At 38.1% G+C, this 16,058-nt stretch overlaps 1 protein-coding gene across 6 annotated transcripts in view; it reads right to left on the bottom strand.

The window, feature by feature from the left end:
* Positions 1-16,058, bottom strand: part of LSM14A (LSM14A, SCD6 homolog A (S. cerevisiae)) — a 55,494-nt gene that overhangs the window by 26,538 nt on the left and 12,898 nt on the right. For all 6 annotated transcript variants that reach the window (XR_826042.1, XM_010848948.1, XM_010848950.1 and 3 more), the window contains exons 2-3: positions 4,397-4,560; positions 2,039-2,168 (exon numbers count right to left, since the gene is read on the bottom strand). Coding sequence is in view for 5 of the 6 variants with exons in the window: in XM_010848948.1 (XP_010847250.1) it covers positions 2,039-2,168; positions 4,397-4,560 (294 nt within the window). In the remaining variant the exon portion in view is untranslated. The remainder of the gene's footprint in view (positions 1-2,038; positions 2,169-4,396; positions 4,561-16,058) is intronic.

The raw sequence follows: 16,058 nt of genomic DNA, 5'->3' as shown, positions 1-16,058 counted from the left end.
ATTTCTCCAAAGAAGACATACAGATGGCTAACAAACACATGAAAAGATGCTCAACATCACTCATTATCAGAGAAATGCAAATCAAAACCACTATGAGGTACCATTTCACACCAGTCAGAATGGCTGCGATCCAAAAGTCTACAAATAATAAATACTGGAGAGGGTGTGGAGAAAAGGGAACCCTCTTACACTGTTGGTGGGAATGCAAACTAGTACAGCCACTATGGAGAACAGTGTGGAGATTCCTTAAAAAACTGGAAATAGAACTGCCTTATGATCCAGCAATCCCACTGCTGGACATACACACTGAGGAAACCAGAAGGGAAAGAGACACGTGTACCCCAATGTTCATCGCAGCACTGTTTATAATAGCCAGGACATGGAAGCAACCTAGATGTCCATCAGCAGATGAATGGATAAGAAAGCTGTGGTACATATACACAATGGAGTATTACTCAGCCATTAAAAAGAATACATTTGAATCAGTTCTAATGAGGTGGATGAAACTGGAGCCTATTATACAGAGTGAAGTAAGCCAGAAGGAAAAACACCAATACAGTATACTAACGCATATATATGGAATTTAGAAAGATGGTAACGATAACCCTGTATACGAGACAGCAAAAGAGACACTGATGTATAGAACAGTCTTATGGACTCTGTGGGAGAGGGAGAGGGTGGGAAGATTTGGGAGAATGTTTTATTTTAATTAAAAAAAAAGAGTTTCCTTTTTCTTCTTCTTTTTAAAAGGGGCCTAGATTCCGTTTAGTGGGGAAAAGTATTTAGAAAGCAAGAACTGGGTCTACACATGTCCTTTGCTACTGGGTATCATTGCTTCTAGGCCTTTTCTATGAACAGAATCAGGAAATAATCATTTTTAAAACTTTTAAAAAAAAAAAAAAAAAGTTTTTTAAAACTCAGTTTTAAAAAAATGAGTTCACACCTATACCTCCAATTCACATTCACTACCACAACACTGCTCTTTACCTTTCCCCATTCAATATGTGTATCTCCCTTCTCCAAGGTAAAAATACCGTTTATCAACACCAATATATTATTCATATGCCTTATCCTATTATACATACAAAAAGTAGTTTCAAAATGAACACCACCAATACCACTACCAATTATAAACCCTAAGTCACGTTTTCTAAGAGTTGTATTTCTTCTTTTAAGAGTGTAAAATATCAGTGTAGAAGTTTACTTAATTAATAAAATCTACTAATATACTAATGAGTTTCAAGATAAACTTGAAAACTGGATTTGTGATTCAGTGAAATAAACTGATGAGTGATTATTTCAATGAAATCAATAAAGGTATACTTAAAAGGTAAAATGCACAGCTACAAAAACACAAAAAAGTTCATCTCATTATATCTAGTTGTACATGAGAGCCTTTGTCTTCTAGTCACAAGTAGGACTGTTACTAGCCTAGCCTGTCTATATTTTCTATAGTGTTGTGTATGTTAGTTGCTCAGTTCTGTTCAACTCTATGCAAAGGACTGTAGCACACCAGGCTCTTCTGTCCATGAAATCCTCTAGGCAAGAATACTGGAGTGGATAGCCATTCCCTTCTCCAGGGGATCTTCCCAGTCCAGGGATTGAACCCATGTCTCCTGCATTGCAGGCAGACTCTTTTATGACTAAGACACCAGGGAAGCCCGTAGTGTTGTTTACTTCCTTAACAACAGGATTATCTCCATTTCCCTTTTTGAAAACCCATCCTATTGGAAAAAAATGTTTATTTTAAATGGCTAAAAAAAAAAATTAAAAAAAAAATAAATGGCTATATCTTGTGTAAATTTAAAATAATATTCAATAAAATTTGGTAATTGGATATACCTAGATTTTTAAAAGTTACTATTCTAAGAGATGGCCTTTATAGAACCACTAATCATTAAGGACCAAAGTCTTCAAAATAACAGGTTACAAAAGGAAGATCAAACAATGTCTGAAAACTTGTGGAAGGTTTTATACATCTTTATGATAAAGACAGGAAAATTACAAAAAAGAAAGAAAGGAAAAAAGCACAACATACCAACACCAACAGCCCCAAACTGCTGTCCAACTAATGAACTTGGACTGAACTGACTGTACGTTGGCATCCTGCCAAAAGGTCCATAGGAGCCCACTGACTGGAATGAAGAAGTAGATGAACCTAGTGAAGACTGAAGAAAAGATTATGGGTTAATTTATCAGGCTCTAAACAATATATACATAATGGAAATAAATTTGCATATTTACAGTTTAAAGAAAACTATTAAATTATAATTACTAGACACAGAAGCAATTATAACAACTTGCAACATGCACTTAATGTTATAACAGTTGAATAATCTGACTGCAATATTTGATTTTGTCAATTATACTTAATGTGATTTATAAATACTTTTTTCTACAATGAACTCCTCTTTTAGGTTTCATTTTAGAGCAGATTTAGGAAAGAACCAAAGAAAAGTTACCTGAGTAAGTAAATGAACTTTGTTTAAAGAAAGAATATGAGAAAAATCAAATTTGGTTATATCAACAGTACTAAGTTTCAGTCTTGTAAGATATTTCACTTTTGATTTTACTCTTCTTTTCAATCGTTAGAGGTATACTATTACATTTACAGGAAAGAGACTATCCCATACAAAATCATTTACTATTTATACTTTAAATATAGTTATTATTATGCTGGGGCTTCCCTGGTGGCTCAGACAGTAAAGAACCGGCCTGCAACGCAGGAGACCCAGACTTGATCCCTGAGTTGGAACAGGGCCTGGAGAAGATTCCTTGTTCAGTGCAGGCAACTATTTACACGAGAACATGCCTTTTCTCCCTGCATTAAAGAAGTTTGCATTTTCTCAGGGATCTTCAGTTGTGGCATGTAGGATCTTCATTGCGGTTTGTAGGATCTAGATCCCTGACCAGGGATCGAACTCAAGCCCCCTGACCTGGGAGTGTGAAGTCTCAGCCACTGGACCACCATGGAAGTCCCAGCCATTTCTTAATAAAAAGCTTATCTTGTATTCAGAAAAAACAGTAAATAAATGTTAAAAGGTACTTTTTCTCTCCCCCCCTCCCATTTTAATTTTACACAGCACTTAATATTTTCTTTAGGAGCGTTCATTAGGTATTTCCTTTTAAAAGCTGGAAAGTACATTCTCTGCAAGATAATGCATATACATTTTGTGTGTTTTTAACAATCAGTTTTGTGAAAAACTAAGATTTTTATCACTCTCAGCATAAAAGAGTAAGTTAAAAAAGCCAACAAGCATAATTTAGTGCAAATTACCAAAGGCTTCTGACAGAAAAAAAGTTGGAAAGAAAATGGATTCAGAAGGAAAGTCACATGGGGGCAACAAAGCTTTCAATCAGTTATGCCCACAACTAAAAATACTCTTATGTTAACCTGTCTCCTGTGCTGCTGCTATAGTAGAAATCCAGAGTTTCTATGTATTTCCAATTAACATATAAACGGGTACTATAATGAACATCCTCTTTAACTCATAATTTGCAATCTATTAGACATCACATGTTTCTGTTTTTAATAAAATACACAAATTTTGAAATTTCTCTTAATGAGAAGCCTTAGGATCTTCTTTTTAATACTTTATTACAGAATCGAATAATATATCTGTATATGTTAAAATCCTTTTGTGTTTGTGCTGACTATGTAACACTCCATGTACACTATACAAACATATAACGTGATTCAGCATTTTTCTCATTAAACCTAGTAACATACCTAAGAGTAGCCACTATCACCCTGGTTTGTAAAATGAACCACGTATGAATAATATAATATATAATAATAGAATATATGTGAATAATATAGTGGAATGGATCCTGGATTCTGGAGGCAGAATGCCTGGGTCTGTTCAAATTATGACTCTAATTCAATTTCCTCACTTATAAAAAAAGAGAATAACTATAGTACCAAGCTCAGAGAGTGTTGTGAGGTTTGCCTTATTATATGTGCAGTGCTTTTAACAGTGCTTCTCATAAACTCAGAACTCAATAAACATTAGCTACTTTGTTGCTGCAATCAGAGAATTCTTATGATAAAAATTAATTCCTGGGTTTCTCTGGTGATCCAGCGGTAAAGATTCCAGGCTTCCACATGGGAACTAAGATTCCACATGCTGTGTGGCCCAGCCCAAGAAAAAGAAAAAAAAAGAAAAATCCCTCAGCTATTTCTTACTCTATTTAGTTGCGATTTATCATCTAAAGAGAGAAACCTGGATGAGAACATTACCCAGGTATTCTGGGTATCTAGGTAACTAGAAAATGGTAATAAGCTACATGAATGTTCAATAGAGAAAACTTAAAAGACTAAAACAAGGAGGTAAAATCCAAGGCTAGTTATGTGTATGAAATTTATTTGTACTCCAAGACAGATTTACAATGTTACCTGAACAATAGCTGGGTCCTGAGGCAAAGAACATTGTGGTTTTGGCGGCTCACAAACAGTAAGGTCTTTAATATCACTCCCACGGAATATTATGTATTCAAAGACTTCATCTCGAGGTGGTATTGGACGATCTGTTGGTCTGTCTTCTGTACCAAAGGAGCGAACTGGTAAGAAAACAGAGGATATGAGATAGGTGTCTACTCACTGTATTCAGGTAGCGCCTCTTACAGTGCACTGTTTCCAGTACTAAGGAGCAGTCCTTAAACGTCTTCCATGAGAAAGTATTCATTAATTTGTTGCTAAAGTAAATTTTTAAAAGTGGAAAAGAAAGTGGGTTTTGCATAGAGTTACATGTATTCAATTTAAAAGACTATCAGTATTATGAATATTGTATTAGAAAGTATTGTGTTCTTTCTACATTGTCACTTACTTATATCTTTGGTGGTTGTGGTAAGAGGTGCTAAAAAAAGCCCTTTCATTGTTGATTTATTTTTAATGTCCCCATTCAGCAAAATAAAAAAACTGGCAACTTGTGTGTTTTGTGTGTGTGTGTGTGTGTATAGTGAATCTTCACTGAGTGAAGATTTTCCCAATCTACAAAAATCCCAAAGTCTGGGGAAACTGAGCTTCAGGTTTAAGATAAGACAATGAAAAGAATATCTTCCTTGGTTAGTAGTACGTCCTCTAGAAACCAAGTAAAGCCTCTGTCAGCTACTCGGCTCCATGGGACAGCCTGAAATGCCCTAGTTACCTAAAATATCTACCTCGTAATTAAATCTGACTATTCTAACACTCAGGGTGGCATTATTCAAAGTTGAACTGTGACCAGCTGTTTCAGGGTAAACTAGCTAAAAAAAAAGATTCTGGAATCCACTGACTCAGATTTTCTGTGAAGAGGATACAGAAATCTATATCTATATTTTAAATCAATTCCTCAAAAGTTTCTTATCAATACTACAGTTTCAGGTTCACTATCTGAGGAGACTTCTGAAAATGTTGACATCCCCACAGAAGCTCCAAATAAGAAAGTTTGCCATATCAGATATTATTCATTTAAAGAGTATCCTAGAGGAAGCAAATCCCTTAACACTGTGCAAGGTTTTATATTTCTCTGCAGAACTTATCCACAGCTAGACTGAAGATACATATTTCAGCTTAAATGCCTTTTTTTAATCCTAAAAATTTTTTGAGGTACTCATGAGACTTTCAGGAAAAGATGATGGCATCTGTAGGTTTGCAAATGACTATTCTGCCCTATAACTAAAGAAAATTAAAAAGTTAAAATACCCCTAAACCAAGAAAATACCTCAAACCTATGCCATAAAACTTTATTAAAAAGTATCATGCAGATATTTTTTGAGTTAGTCCACTCTGGAAGGCCAAATCCAGTATCCATATATAGCATGCTGAGAAATTTTCCCAGGCATACTCCAACTTGATGGATGGGGACACAGATGTGATAAAGGAAAAGATGTAGAATGTCAGAGCTGAAGCTCCCCTCCCTCTCTGGTGGCCAAACAATACTGTATCAGGGCAGAAGTAACAGACATGGTTTTACGTTTTGTCCTTTAACCAAAAAGAAAGCTAGGAAAATTACAAGCGGATCAATCTCACTCCTAAACTCAGCACCAGCACTATTACCACCATACAAAGTTTTATAAAGTCCCAGACCTCCAAGGTAACAAATCAGCTCATCCTGAAGCTGCGGGCAGGTGGGGTGGGGTTAAAGGTCTTCCATCTATAAAACCAAAGAGAAGCTCTATTAGGCTATCCAAGGCATAACAAAACCATTCAAATGATATCCATATATCCAAAAGAAAGATGAAACAAGAAAATTTCAGAAAGAACTGCTTTATATTCTTAAGAAAAATAAAACTCACATACTGAAAACACATAGAGTTAAAGAAAGAAAAAAGAGGTAAGACAAATATAGGTGCAGAATAAACCTAACAACAAGAACAGTCTATGAGAAAGACAACAGAACAAGTAAGACAAAATGCAACTAAAGATAACAAATTTCCTGACATAAGGACCTAAATATGATGAGAAGGTTTCACTGTATTTCCAGAAAAAAAAAAAAAAAAAAAGAACTTTAGTGCACTATAAGCCATACAGACTTATCCTTTGCTACATCAAAATAAAGAACTCACAGAGACAATGGCATTAAAAAATAAAGAGATGGACAATAAAATCATTTAAACATATTAATGTATGTGACAATTTACCAAGGTGCTAGTGTGCATGCGCGTTCAGTCACTCGGTCATGTCCAACGCTTTGCGACCCCATGCCTGCCAGGTTCCTTTGTCCATATAATTTTCCAAGAAAGAATATCGGAGTGGTTGCCATTTCCTACTCCATTCCCCACTCAGGGATAGAACCCATGACTCCTGCATTGGCAGGCGGATTCTTTACCACTGAAGGTGCTAGGATAGAATGTAAATTTAATAGTTCTGAAAAACATTACAAAGTTACAAAGTGTTAGAAAAGTTAAGTGATGTTGCTCAGTCCTGTCTGACTCTTTGCCACCCGATGGACTGTAGACGAACAGGCTTCTTCGTCCATGGGCTGTTAAGATGGTATCTATTTCACACTCTATTCTCACAAAAATTGGGAGATGAAAATAAGAAGCAAAGGAAACATGAAAGGAAATTCATAAATGAATACTCTCAACTTTTACAATAAGGAGTTACCTAATAAAAGATTGGGGGAAGTTGATAAATTCACATACATTGGCTTAAAAATTTGTTATCTGCACTCCTAAAGATAACCCACAATAGAGTTGAAAATTAAAAGCATACTTTCCAAAATACGGTATGAAGACAATCTCTATCATACAGCAGGAGAGTCAAAGCAAAAAATTATGGCAACAGACACCATGAAGAATGATTTGCACACACTAAGAGTTTGAGAAACAGGTTCTAATGATAGAGACTATCTGATCAGATTTAATGTTTTCAAGACAGTTCTTGTAGTATTATAAAGAATAACTTAATTAGAACAGCAATCAGAAGAGTATACATGTCTGGAAGATAACAGAACAAATGAGAGGTAGTGAAGGCTGAAACCTGGATGCTAAGAGCAGAAAGAGAAAGCAGGACAAGAACAGAAAAAGTAGAAAATTACCAGTAGTATTCTGCTACAAATAATTTTAATACATGAATTAGCTCATGTGCAACTGGCTAATAAGGGAATTACGTCAGTACAGTCAGAAATCACATTGTTTCATTCCTAATTTATTATAACGTGCTATTTTATTTTATTTATCGTATTTTAGGGAGCAGTGGCTAAACATAGAAAACCACATAGGAACAGTATATGATTCCCACTCACCCCAAGTTTCCTCCTGGCTCAGTAACCAGTCCTTTCTGTGTGGTTCTTCCTGATCCTGAGGCACTCTTTCCTTGCCTCCAAGTAGCAGACTCAGCTCTTTGTTATACTTTCTTCCATCATGCTACCTTACTTTTTTTCCCTTTCAAACTGGCAGACAACTCCATTGTTAGGTATACTTCACCAGCAATTTTGTTAATGTTATCTATTAATTCAATTCTTTTTCTTTTTGGTCGCATCACCGGGCTTGCAGCATCTTAGTTCTCTAAGCAGTGATTGGACCCAGGCCTCAGCATTGAAAGCGCCAGGTCCTAACCACTGGACTACCAGAGAATTTCCGATTTTTCTTAATTGCATTGTTGTTTAGTTGCTAAGTCATGTCCAACTCTTTTGCAACCCCATGGACTCTAGCCCATCAGATTCACTGTGGTAAGAATACACCACATGAGATCTACCCTCTTAACAAAATTTTAAATGTACATCACAGTATTGTTAATTACAAACAAAATTACAGCAGAGCTCTACAACTTTATCACCTTGCTTAAAAACTTTTTGCCCATTGAACCACAACGCATCTTTTTCCCGTACCCCTAGCAACCACCATTCTCCAGTATTTTTCCTTCTGTGACTTGGAAGATAAAATGAAAAAGGAAGCACAAGGTCAGTTTGGAAGTTATTGGGCAAGTGATGGTGAAAAGGTACTTAAGGTCAAAATATAACATGATTTATTAAATGTAATTTCTTACTCAGAATCTACAACTCTGTCCACATTTTTTTTTTCCAAAATAGACTGCTATATTATTTGTAACATCAAAAAGTTAGGTAAACATACAACAACATTAAACATGCTATTCATGAGGCAGATTATAAAACTATTAATTTCAAAAGATTACAACTATTTAAAATAAATACATAGGCGTGAGGGGCATCATGCAAGATGGTGGAGTAAGAAGATCCAGGAATGGTCCCTCTACCCAAATAACTACTGGGCTGGCAAACGATCTGAACAAACCATTTTGGAATTATGGAATCTAACCAGATGCCTGTAAAATCCAAGTGAGCATCTAATGAAGAAAGAGGTCGCTAACTTTTGGTGAATTCTGGCATTTTGCAGAGTGGCTAGCTATTACCATTCATCATCTCCCATCTCTGTAAAAGGTAGCTATGCGGACAGTCGCCCATGTTCCTGGCTAGCTTGCTGGTGCCATGTGGGGAACAGGGATATTGTCCTCCAAAAATTTAGGGTTGTATGCTATGATCTACCTAAAAATTCACTGAGAAGCCAGCCAGAGAGGCTGACCATTTTTTTAACCCTCAAGGGCAGGGCAAAACTGACTTCCTCAGTAACACTGGAGAAGGCATTTAAAAGATTTAGAATATCTTTTCTCCCCCTCAACAACAGCAGAATGCACATTACTTTACATTGCACATAGAACATTCTTCACAACAGACCAAATTTTAGGCCAAACCAACTCTCAATAAATGAAAAGGATCGAATTTTATCAAGTATCCTCTCTGACTAAAATGGAAATAAGGCTAGAAAGTAGTAATAGAAGAGAAATTAGAAAATCACAAGTATTTGGAAATTAAACAACTGACTCATAAAGAACCAATAAGACAAAAAAGATACCATTAGGGAAACTAAGAAAAAATTTGTATGGCTGATTCATGTTGAGGTTTGACAAAAAACAACAAAATTCTGTAAAGCAATCAACCTTCAATTAAAAAATAAAGAAAAAACTTGAAGACAAATGAAAAAGAAAACACCACCTGCCAATATTAGGGGATATAAAGAATGCCATACTCAAGAAAGAAATTTATAATTATAAATGCTATATTTTAAAAATCTCAAATCATCTATTAAGAAACTAGAGGAATTTGCCTGTGGTCCAGTGGCTAAGACTCTGTGCCCTCAATGCAGGGGGCCCAGGTTTGATCCCTGGTCAGGGAACTAGAACCCACAGGCCACAACTAAGAGTTTGCATGCTGCAACTAAAGATGGAAGAAACCGAGTGTTGCAACTAAAACCCAGTGCACTCAAAGAAAGGAGAACAAAAAGAAGAAAGAAATCAGAAAAAGAGCAAACTAAGCCCAAATCCAGCAGACAGAAGGAAATAATAATACTGAATTCAACCCAAGATAAACAACACAGCAAACAGAGACACAGAATCATTAAAACCAAAAGTTGGTTCTTTGAAAAGATCAACAAAATAGACAAAACTTTAGCTAGTCTGCTGCTGCTAAGCTGCTTCAGTCGTGTCCGATTCTGTGTGACCCCATAGACGGCAGCCCACCAGGCTCCCCCGTCCCTGGGATTCTAGTCTAGACTAAGGAAAAAGATGGGGAAATGTAAATAACTAAAGTCAAATGAAAGCAAGAACATTACTACCAATCTTACACAGACTAAAAAACTTATAGGAGAATACTATGAACAATTGTATGCCAACAAAATAGATAATCTAGACAAAAAAGAAAAATTTCCAAAAATATACAAATAACCAAAACTGACTCAAGAAGAAACAGAAAATCTCAACAGATCTTTAACAAGTCCAACAAGAGACTGGGCTGGTAGTCAAAACCCTCCAAAGAACCAGGACCATACTTCACTGGTGATACCAAGTTTCACTGGTGAATTTTACTGAACATTTTAAGAATTAACATCAATCCTATTCAAACTCCTCCAAAAAACAGAAGAAAAAGGAATATTTCCTGACACATTCTATGAGGCCAGCATTATCTTGATACCAAGGTTAGACAAAGTTTCCGTAAGAAAACTACATGAAAATCTCTTAAGAATACAGACACAAAAATCCTCAACAAAATACTGGCAGACTGAATCAAACAGTACATCAAAGGGACTATACTTCATGACAGTATAGTCCCTCTGACTAACTGTGCTGGCTAGGCCTTCTAATACATTGCTGTGTAACAGTGGTGGAAGTGGACAACCTTGTCCTGTTTCTGTTCCTAGGGGAATGTTTTCTCTTTCACCACTGAACATGATGATGCTGGCTATCATGGAGTAGACTCCTGAAAGTCCCTTGGACTGCAAGGAGATCAAACCTCTATCCATGGAATTCTCCAGGCAAGAATACTGGAGTGGGTAGCCATTCTCTTCTCCAGGGGACGTTCCCAAGCCAGGGACTGAAGCTGGGTCTCCTGCACTGCAGGCAGATTTTTAACCATCTAAGCCACCAGAGTGAAAGTGAAGTCACTCAGTCGTGTCCCACTCTTAGTGACTCCATGGACTGTAGCCTACCAGGCTCCTCTGTCCATGGGGTTTTCCAGGCAAGACTACTGGAGTGGGCTGCCATTTCTTTCTCCAGGGGATCTTCCCAACCCAGGGATCAAACCCGGGTCTCCCACATTGCAGACAGGCGCTTTACCATCTGAGCCACCAAGGAAGCCCATATAAATAGGTTCTCATCTCTAGCTTCTGACCAGAGCTCCAAAATTTGTTTTTTCTTAAAAGATAAATGTACTAAGGGCATCTTATGTTCTAATGTTTGGTCTTTGACCCTGGTTTCTGACACAGAGCTCCTAAATCTCTTGGAATTTCCTGAGTGATATCAGAGCATCACCCAGGAATTATGGATGGAGGTTTGTCACACAGTGGGAGAAGGCAATGGCACCCCACTCCAGTACTCTTGCCTGGAAAATCCATGGATGGAGGAGCCTGGTAGGCTGTAGTCCATGGGGTCGCTACAAGTCAGACACGACTGAGCGACTTCACTTTCACTTTTCACTTTCATGCATTGGAGAAGGAAATGGCAACCCACTCCAGTGTTCTTGCCTGGAGAATCCCAGGGACAGGGAAGCCTGGTGGGCTGCAGTCTATGGGGTCGCACAGAGTTGGACACGACTGAAGCGACTTAGCAGTAGCAGCAGCAACAGGAGGCGGTGACCAAAACCATCCCCACAAAGAAGAAATGCAAAAAAGCAAAATGGTTGTCTGAAGAGGCCTTACAAATAGCTTAGAAAAGAGAAGCGAAAGGCAAAGGAGAAAAGGAAAGATATAACCATCTGAATACAGATTTCAAAAGAACAGCAAGGAGAGATAAGAAAGGCTTCCTCAGCAATCAGCAAAGAAATAGAGGAAAACACTAGAGATCTCTTCAAGAAAATAAGAGATAACAAGGCAACATTTAATGCAAAGATGGGCACAATAAAGGACAGAAATGGTATGGATCTAACAGGAACAGAGATATTAAGAAGAAGTGGCAAGAATACACAAAGTGTGTTAGTCGCTCAGTCGTGTCCAACACTTTGTGACCCCATGGACTGTAGACCACCAGGCTCCTCTGTCTATGGAGTTCTCCAGGCAAGAATACTGGAGTGGGTGCCATTTCCTTCTCCAGGGGACCTACCTGACCCAGGGGTTGAACCCAGCTCTCCTGCACTGCAGGCACATTCTATACCATCTGAGCAACCAGGGAAGCCCCCAATGTATCTGGTATAATGGAAGACTATTTAGCCATAAAAAGGAATTAAATTCTGAAATACAATACAATATGATGAATCTTAAAAACACACTAAGTAAAAGAAGTCCATCACCAAAGATCTCATATTATGATTCCATTTATCTGGAGTCAGAAAATCCACTGAAATAGAAAGCACATTAGTGGCCACCAGGGGCTGGGGAAGGGGAAATGAGAAATTAAAGTAAGTGTCCTTCAAACTGTGGGCAGAACACAGAAGAACTATACAAAAAAAGATCTTCATGACCCAGATAACCAAGATGGAGTGATCACTCACCTAGAGCCAGACATCCTGGAATGTGAAATTAAGTGGGTCTTAGGAAGCATTCCTATGAACAAAGCTAGTGGGAGTGATGGAATTCCAACTGAGCTATTTCAAATCCTAAAAGATGATGTTGTGAAAGTGCTGCACTCAATATGCCAGCAAATTTGGAAAACTCAGCAGTGGCCACAGGACTGGAAAAGGTCAGTTTTCATTCCAATCCCAAAGAAAGGCAATGTCAAAGAGTGCTCAACTACAGTATAATTGCACTCATCTCCCATGTTAGCAAAGTAATGCTCAAAATTCTCCAAGCAAGTCTTCAACAGTATGTGAACCATGAACTTTCAGATGTCCAAGATGGATTTAGAAAAGGCAGAGAAAAAGGCCAACATCCGTTGATCATAGAAAAAGCAAGAGAATTCCAGAAAAATATCTACTTCTGCTTTATTGACTATGCCAAAGCCTTTGACTGTGTGGATCACAACAAACTGTGGAAAATTCTGAAAGAGATGGGAATACCAGACCACCTGACCTGCCTCCTGAGAAATCTGAATGCAGGTCAAGAAGCAACAGTTAGAACTGGACATGAAACAATGGGCCAGTTCCAAATTAGGAAAGGAGTATGTTAAGGTTGTATACTGTTACCTTGTTTATTTAACTTATATGCAGAGTACATCATGAGAAACGCTGGACTGGATGAAGCACAAGCTGGAATCAAGACTGTAGGGAAAAATATCAATAACCTCAGATACACAGATTACACCACCCTTACAGCAGAAAGTGAAGAGGAACTAAAGAGCCTCTTAATGAAAGTAAAAGAGGAAAGTGAAAAGGCTAGCTTAAAACTCAACATTCAAAAAATGAAGATTATGGAATCCGGTCCCATCACTTCATGGCAAATAGATGGGGAAACAGTGACAGACTATTTTCTCGGGCTCCAAAATCACCGCAGATGGTGACTGCAGCCACGCAATTAAAAGATGCTTGCTCCTGGGAAGAAAAGCTATGACCAACCTAGTCAGCATACTAAAAAGCAGAGACATTACTTTGCCAACAAAGGTCCATCTAGTCAAAGGTATTATTTCTCCAGTAGTCATGTATGGATGTGAGAGTTGGACCACAAAGAAAGCTGAACACCAAAGAATTGATGCTTTTGAACTATGGGGTTGGAGAAGACTCCTGAGAGTCCCCTGGACAGCAAGGAGATCAAACTATTCAATCCTAAAGGAAATCGGCCCTGAATGTTCTTTGGAAGAACTGATGTTGAAGCTCCAATACTTTGGCCACCTGATGAGAAGAGCTGACTTGTCTTCTGGAAAAGACCCTGATGCTGGGAAAGATTGAAGGCAGGAAGAGAAGGGGACGACAGAGGATGAGATGGTTGGATTGCATCACTAACTCAATGGACATGAATTTGAGTAAACTCTGGGAGTTGGAAATGGACAGGGAGGCCTGGTGTGCTGCAGTCCATTGGGTCTCAAAGAGTTGGACAACTGAGTGACTAAACTGAACTGATGGCTACACAACACTGTGACTGGATTAAATCATACATTTTATGATGGTTAATTTTATGTTATTTGAATTTTACTTCAATAACACACATAGTGACTTCCCTGGCAGTCCTGCACTTCCACTGCAGGGGTACAGGTTCCATTCCAGGTCTCCCAGGAACTAAGGTCCCACATGCCTTGAGGTGAGGCAAAAACCAAAAATGAAACACACACACACACCCCCCTACAAATATAGCAGTAAGAGAAAACACAAAATGACAGTAAATAGTTGGAATAGAATGCTGAAACTAGGAGTAGTTGTCCTCTATACTCTTAACTTCACATTGTTACACTGCTTTAGTAAGTATTCTAGTTTTTCTTATTTCCCAAAATAGAAAAGTCCACATTTTAGGCTACCTTTCAAAAGAGTGGGAAGTAGGGAAAGTATTTTTTCCTGTATTAGTCTTAAAAGAATATAATCAATTCCCTACTTCTGGCTACAAATAGCAAAGATTTATTAATAGAAATGCATCCCATGATACTATTTTTTAATAAAAAAAGAAATAAGGTCAAAGTTCTGGCAAAATCATTTATCTAAAATATCTCTATCTCTGAAGCTGAAGTGAATTTGCTCAGTCGTGTCTTTGCGACCCCACGGACTGTAGCCTACCAGGCTCCTCCATCCGTGGGTTTTCCAGGAATAGGTAGCCATTTCCTTCTCCAGGGGATCTTCCTGACCCAGGGATCGAACCCAGGTCTCCCGTGTTGTAGGCAGACTCTTTACCATCTGAGCCACTCTATCTTTAGATCATGGCAAACTCAAACATACACTAATGTTAAACTTGGTTCACAGTGTATTAATTACCCACATATGTGCATACTCAGTCGCTGAACTGTGTCCCCATGGACTGCAGCCGGCCAGGCTCCTCTGTCCACGGGATTTCCTAGGCAAGAATTCTAGAATGGGTTGCCATTTTCCTTTTCCAGGGGATCTTCCCGACGCAAAGTTAGAACTCACTTCTCCTGCATTAGTAGGCAGGTTCTTTACCTCTTGGCCACCAGGGGAAGACCCTTAATACCCACACATATAGTCAAAGTACACAACAAGAGGGAAGAGCTGTAGTGACCAAATTCCCAATACAGTATCTCCATTATAAAATACCAAAGCTTTGTTAAGTTTAAATATGATAAATATACCCATAGTTAAATGTAGTTGGCACCATCAAAATAACACTAATATTTCCCAAAAGCCTTAACTTTTGGACACAAACTAAAAATTATAAATTAGGCTCTGATACTGATTGATAAATAAGAAAAACAAGTCTCCTGAATACTAAAATGTGAGAGCAATAAACAAAAGGCTGATTATTCAAGAAATGTCCAAAAGTAAGTTGGGAAACTAAGTTCAAATGGAAATCCATAATAACATTTATGAAGTAGTCTTAAAAGTAAAACTCCTCTCAAGTATCAATTACAAGACCTGGTCCCAATCACTTATCTGAATGTGAGTTCAAACCAAGCTCATCATTCTCCATATACAGACCAAGTTTTCTGTCCTCCACCAAAGTGCCTCTCCACACGTGACCTATCCTAAATTTCAGCTTAGATACTACTTATATTCATCATAGTTCTGCAGAGAAACAGAACCAACAGAATGCACATATATAGACACAGAGAGATTTAAGAAATTGGCTCCCATGAAAATCCAAAATGTGCAGATTAGGCCAGCAGGCTGGAGACCTGGAGAAGAGTTGCAGTTTGAGTCCAAAGGTGGTTTGCTGGTAGAATTCTTTCCTCCTGGCTCAGAGGAGGTCAGTCTTTGTTCTATTAGGACCTTCAACCTGACTGGATGAGGCCCACCCACATCCCACATCATGGGGGAGCAAAGATGCTTTACTTAAAGTACAATAATTTAAATATTAATCTGGTTAAAAAAAAAAAAACCTTCAGAAACATCCAGAATATATGACTAAATATCTGGGCACTGTGGCCTGGCTACGAGTGGGCTTCCCTTATGGCTCAGAGGGTAAAGAATCCATCCACAATGCAGGAGACCTGGGTTCGATCCCTGGGTTGGGAAGATTCCCTGGAGGAGGGCATGGCA

Source organism: Bison bison, unplaced genomic scaffold (assembly GCF_000754665.1).
Source record: "Bison bison bison isolate TAMUID 2011002044 unplaced genomic scaffold, Bison_UMD1.0 scf7180017864280, whole genome shotgun sequence".
Lineage (NCBI taxonomy): Eukaryota > Metazoa > Chordata > Mammalia > Artiodactyla > Bovidae > Bison > Bison bison.
Note: the sequence above shows the minus strand (reverse complement) of the source record. Positions and strands in the feature narration are given on the sequence as shown.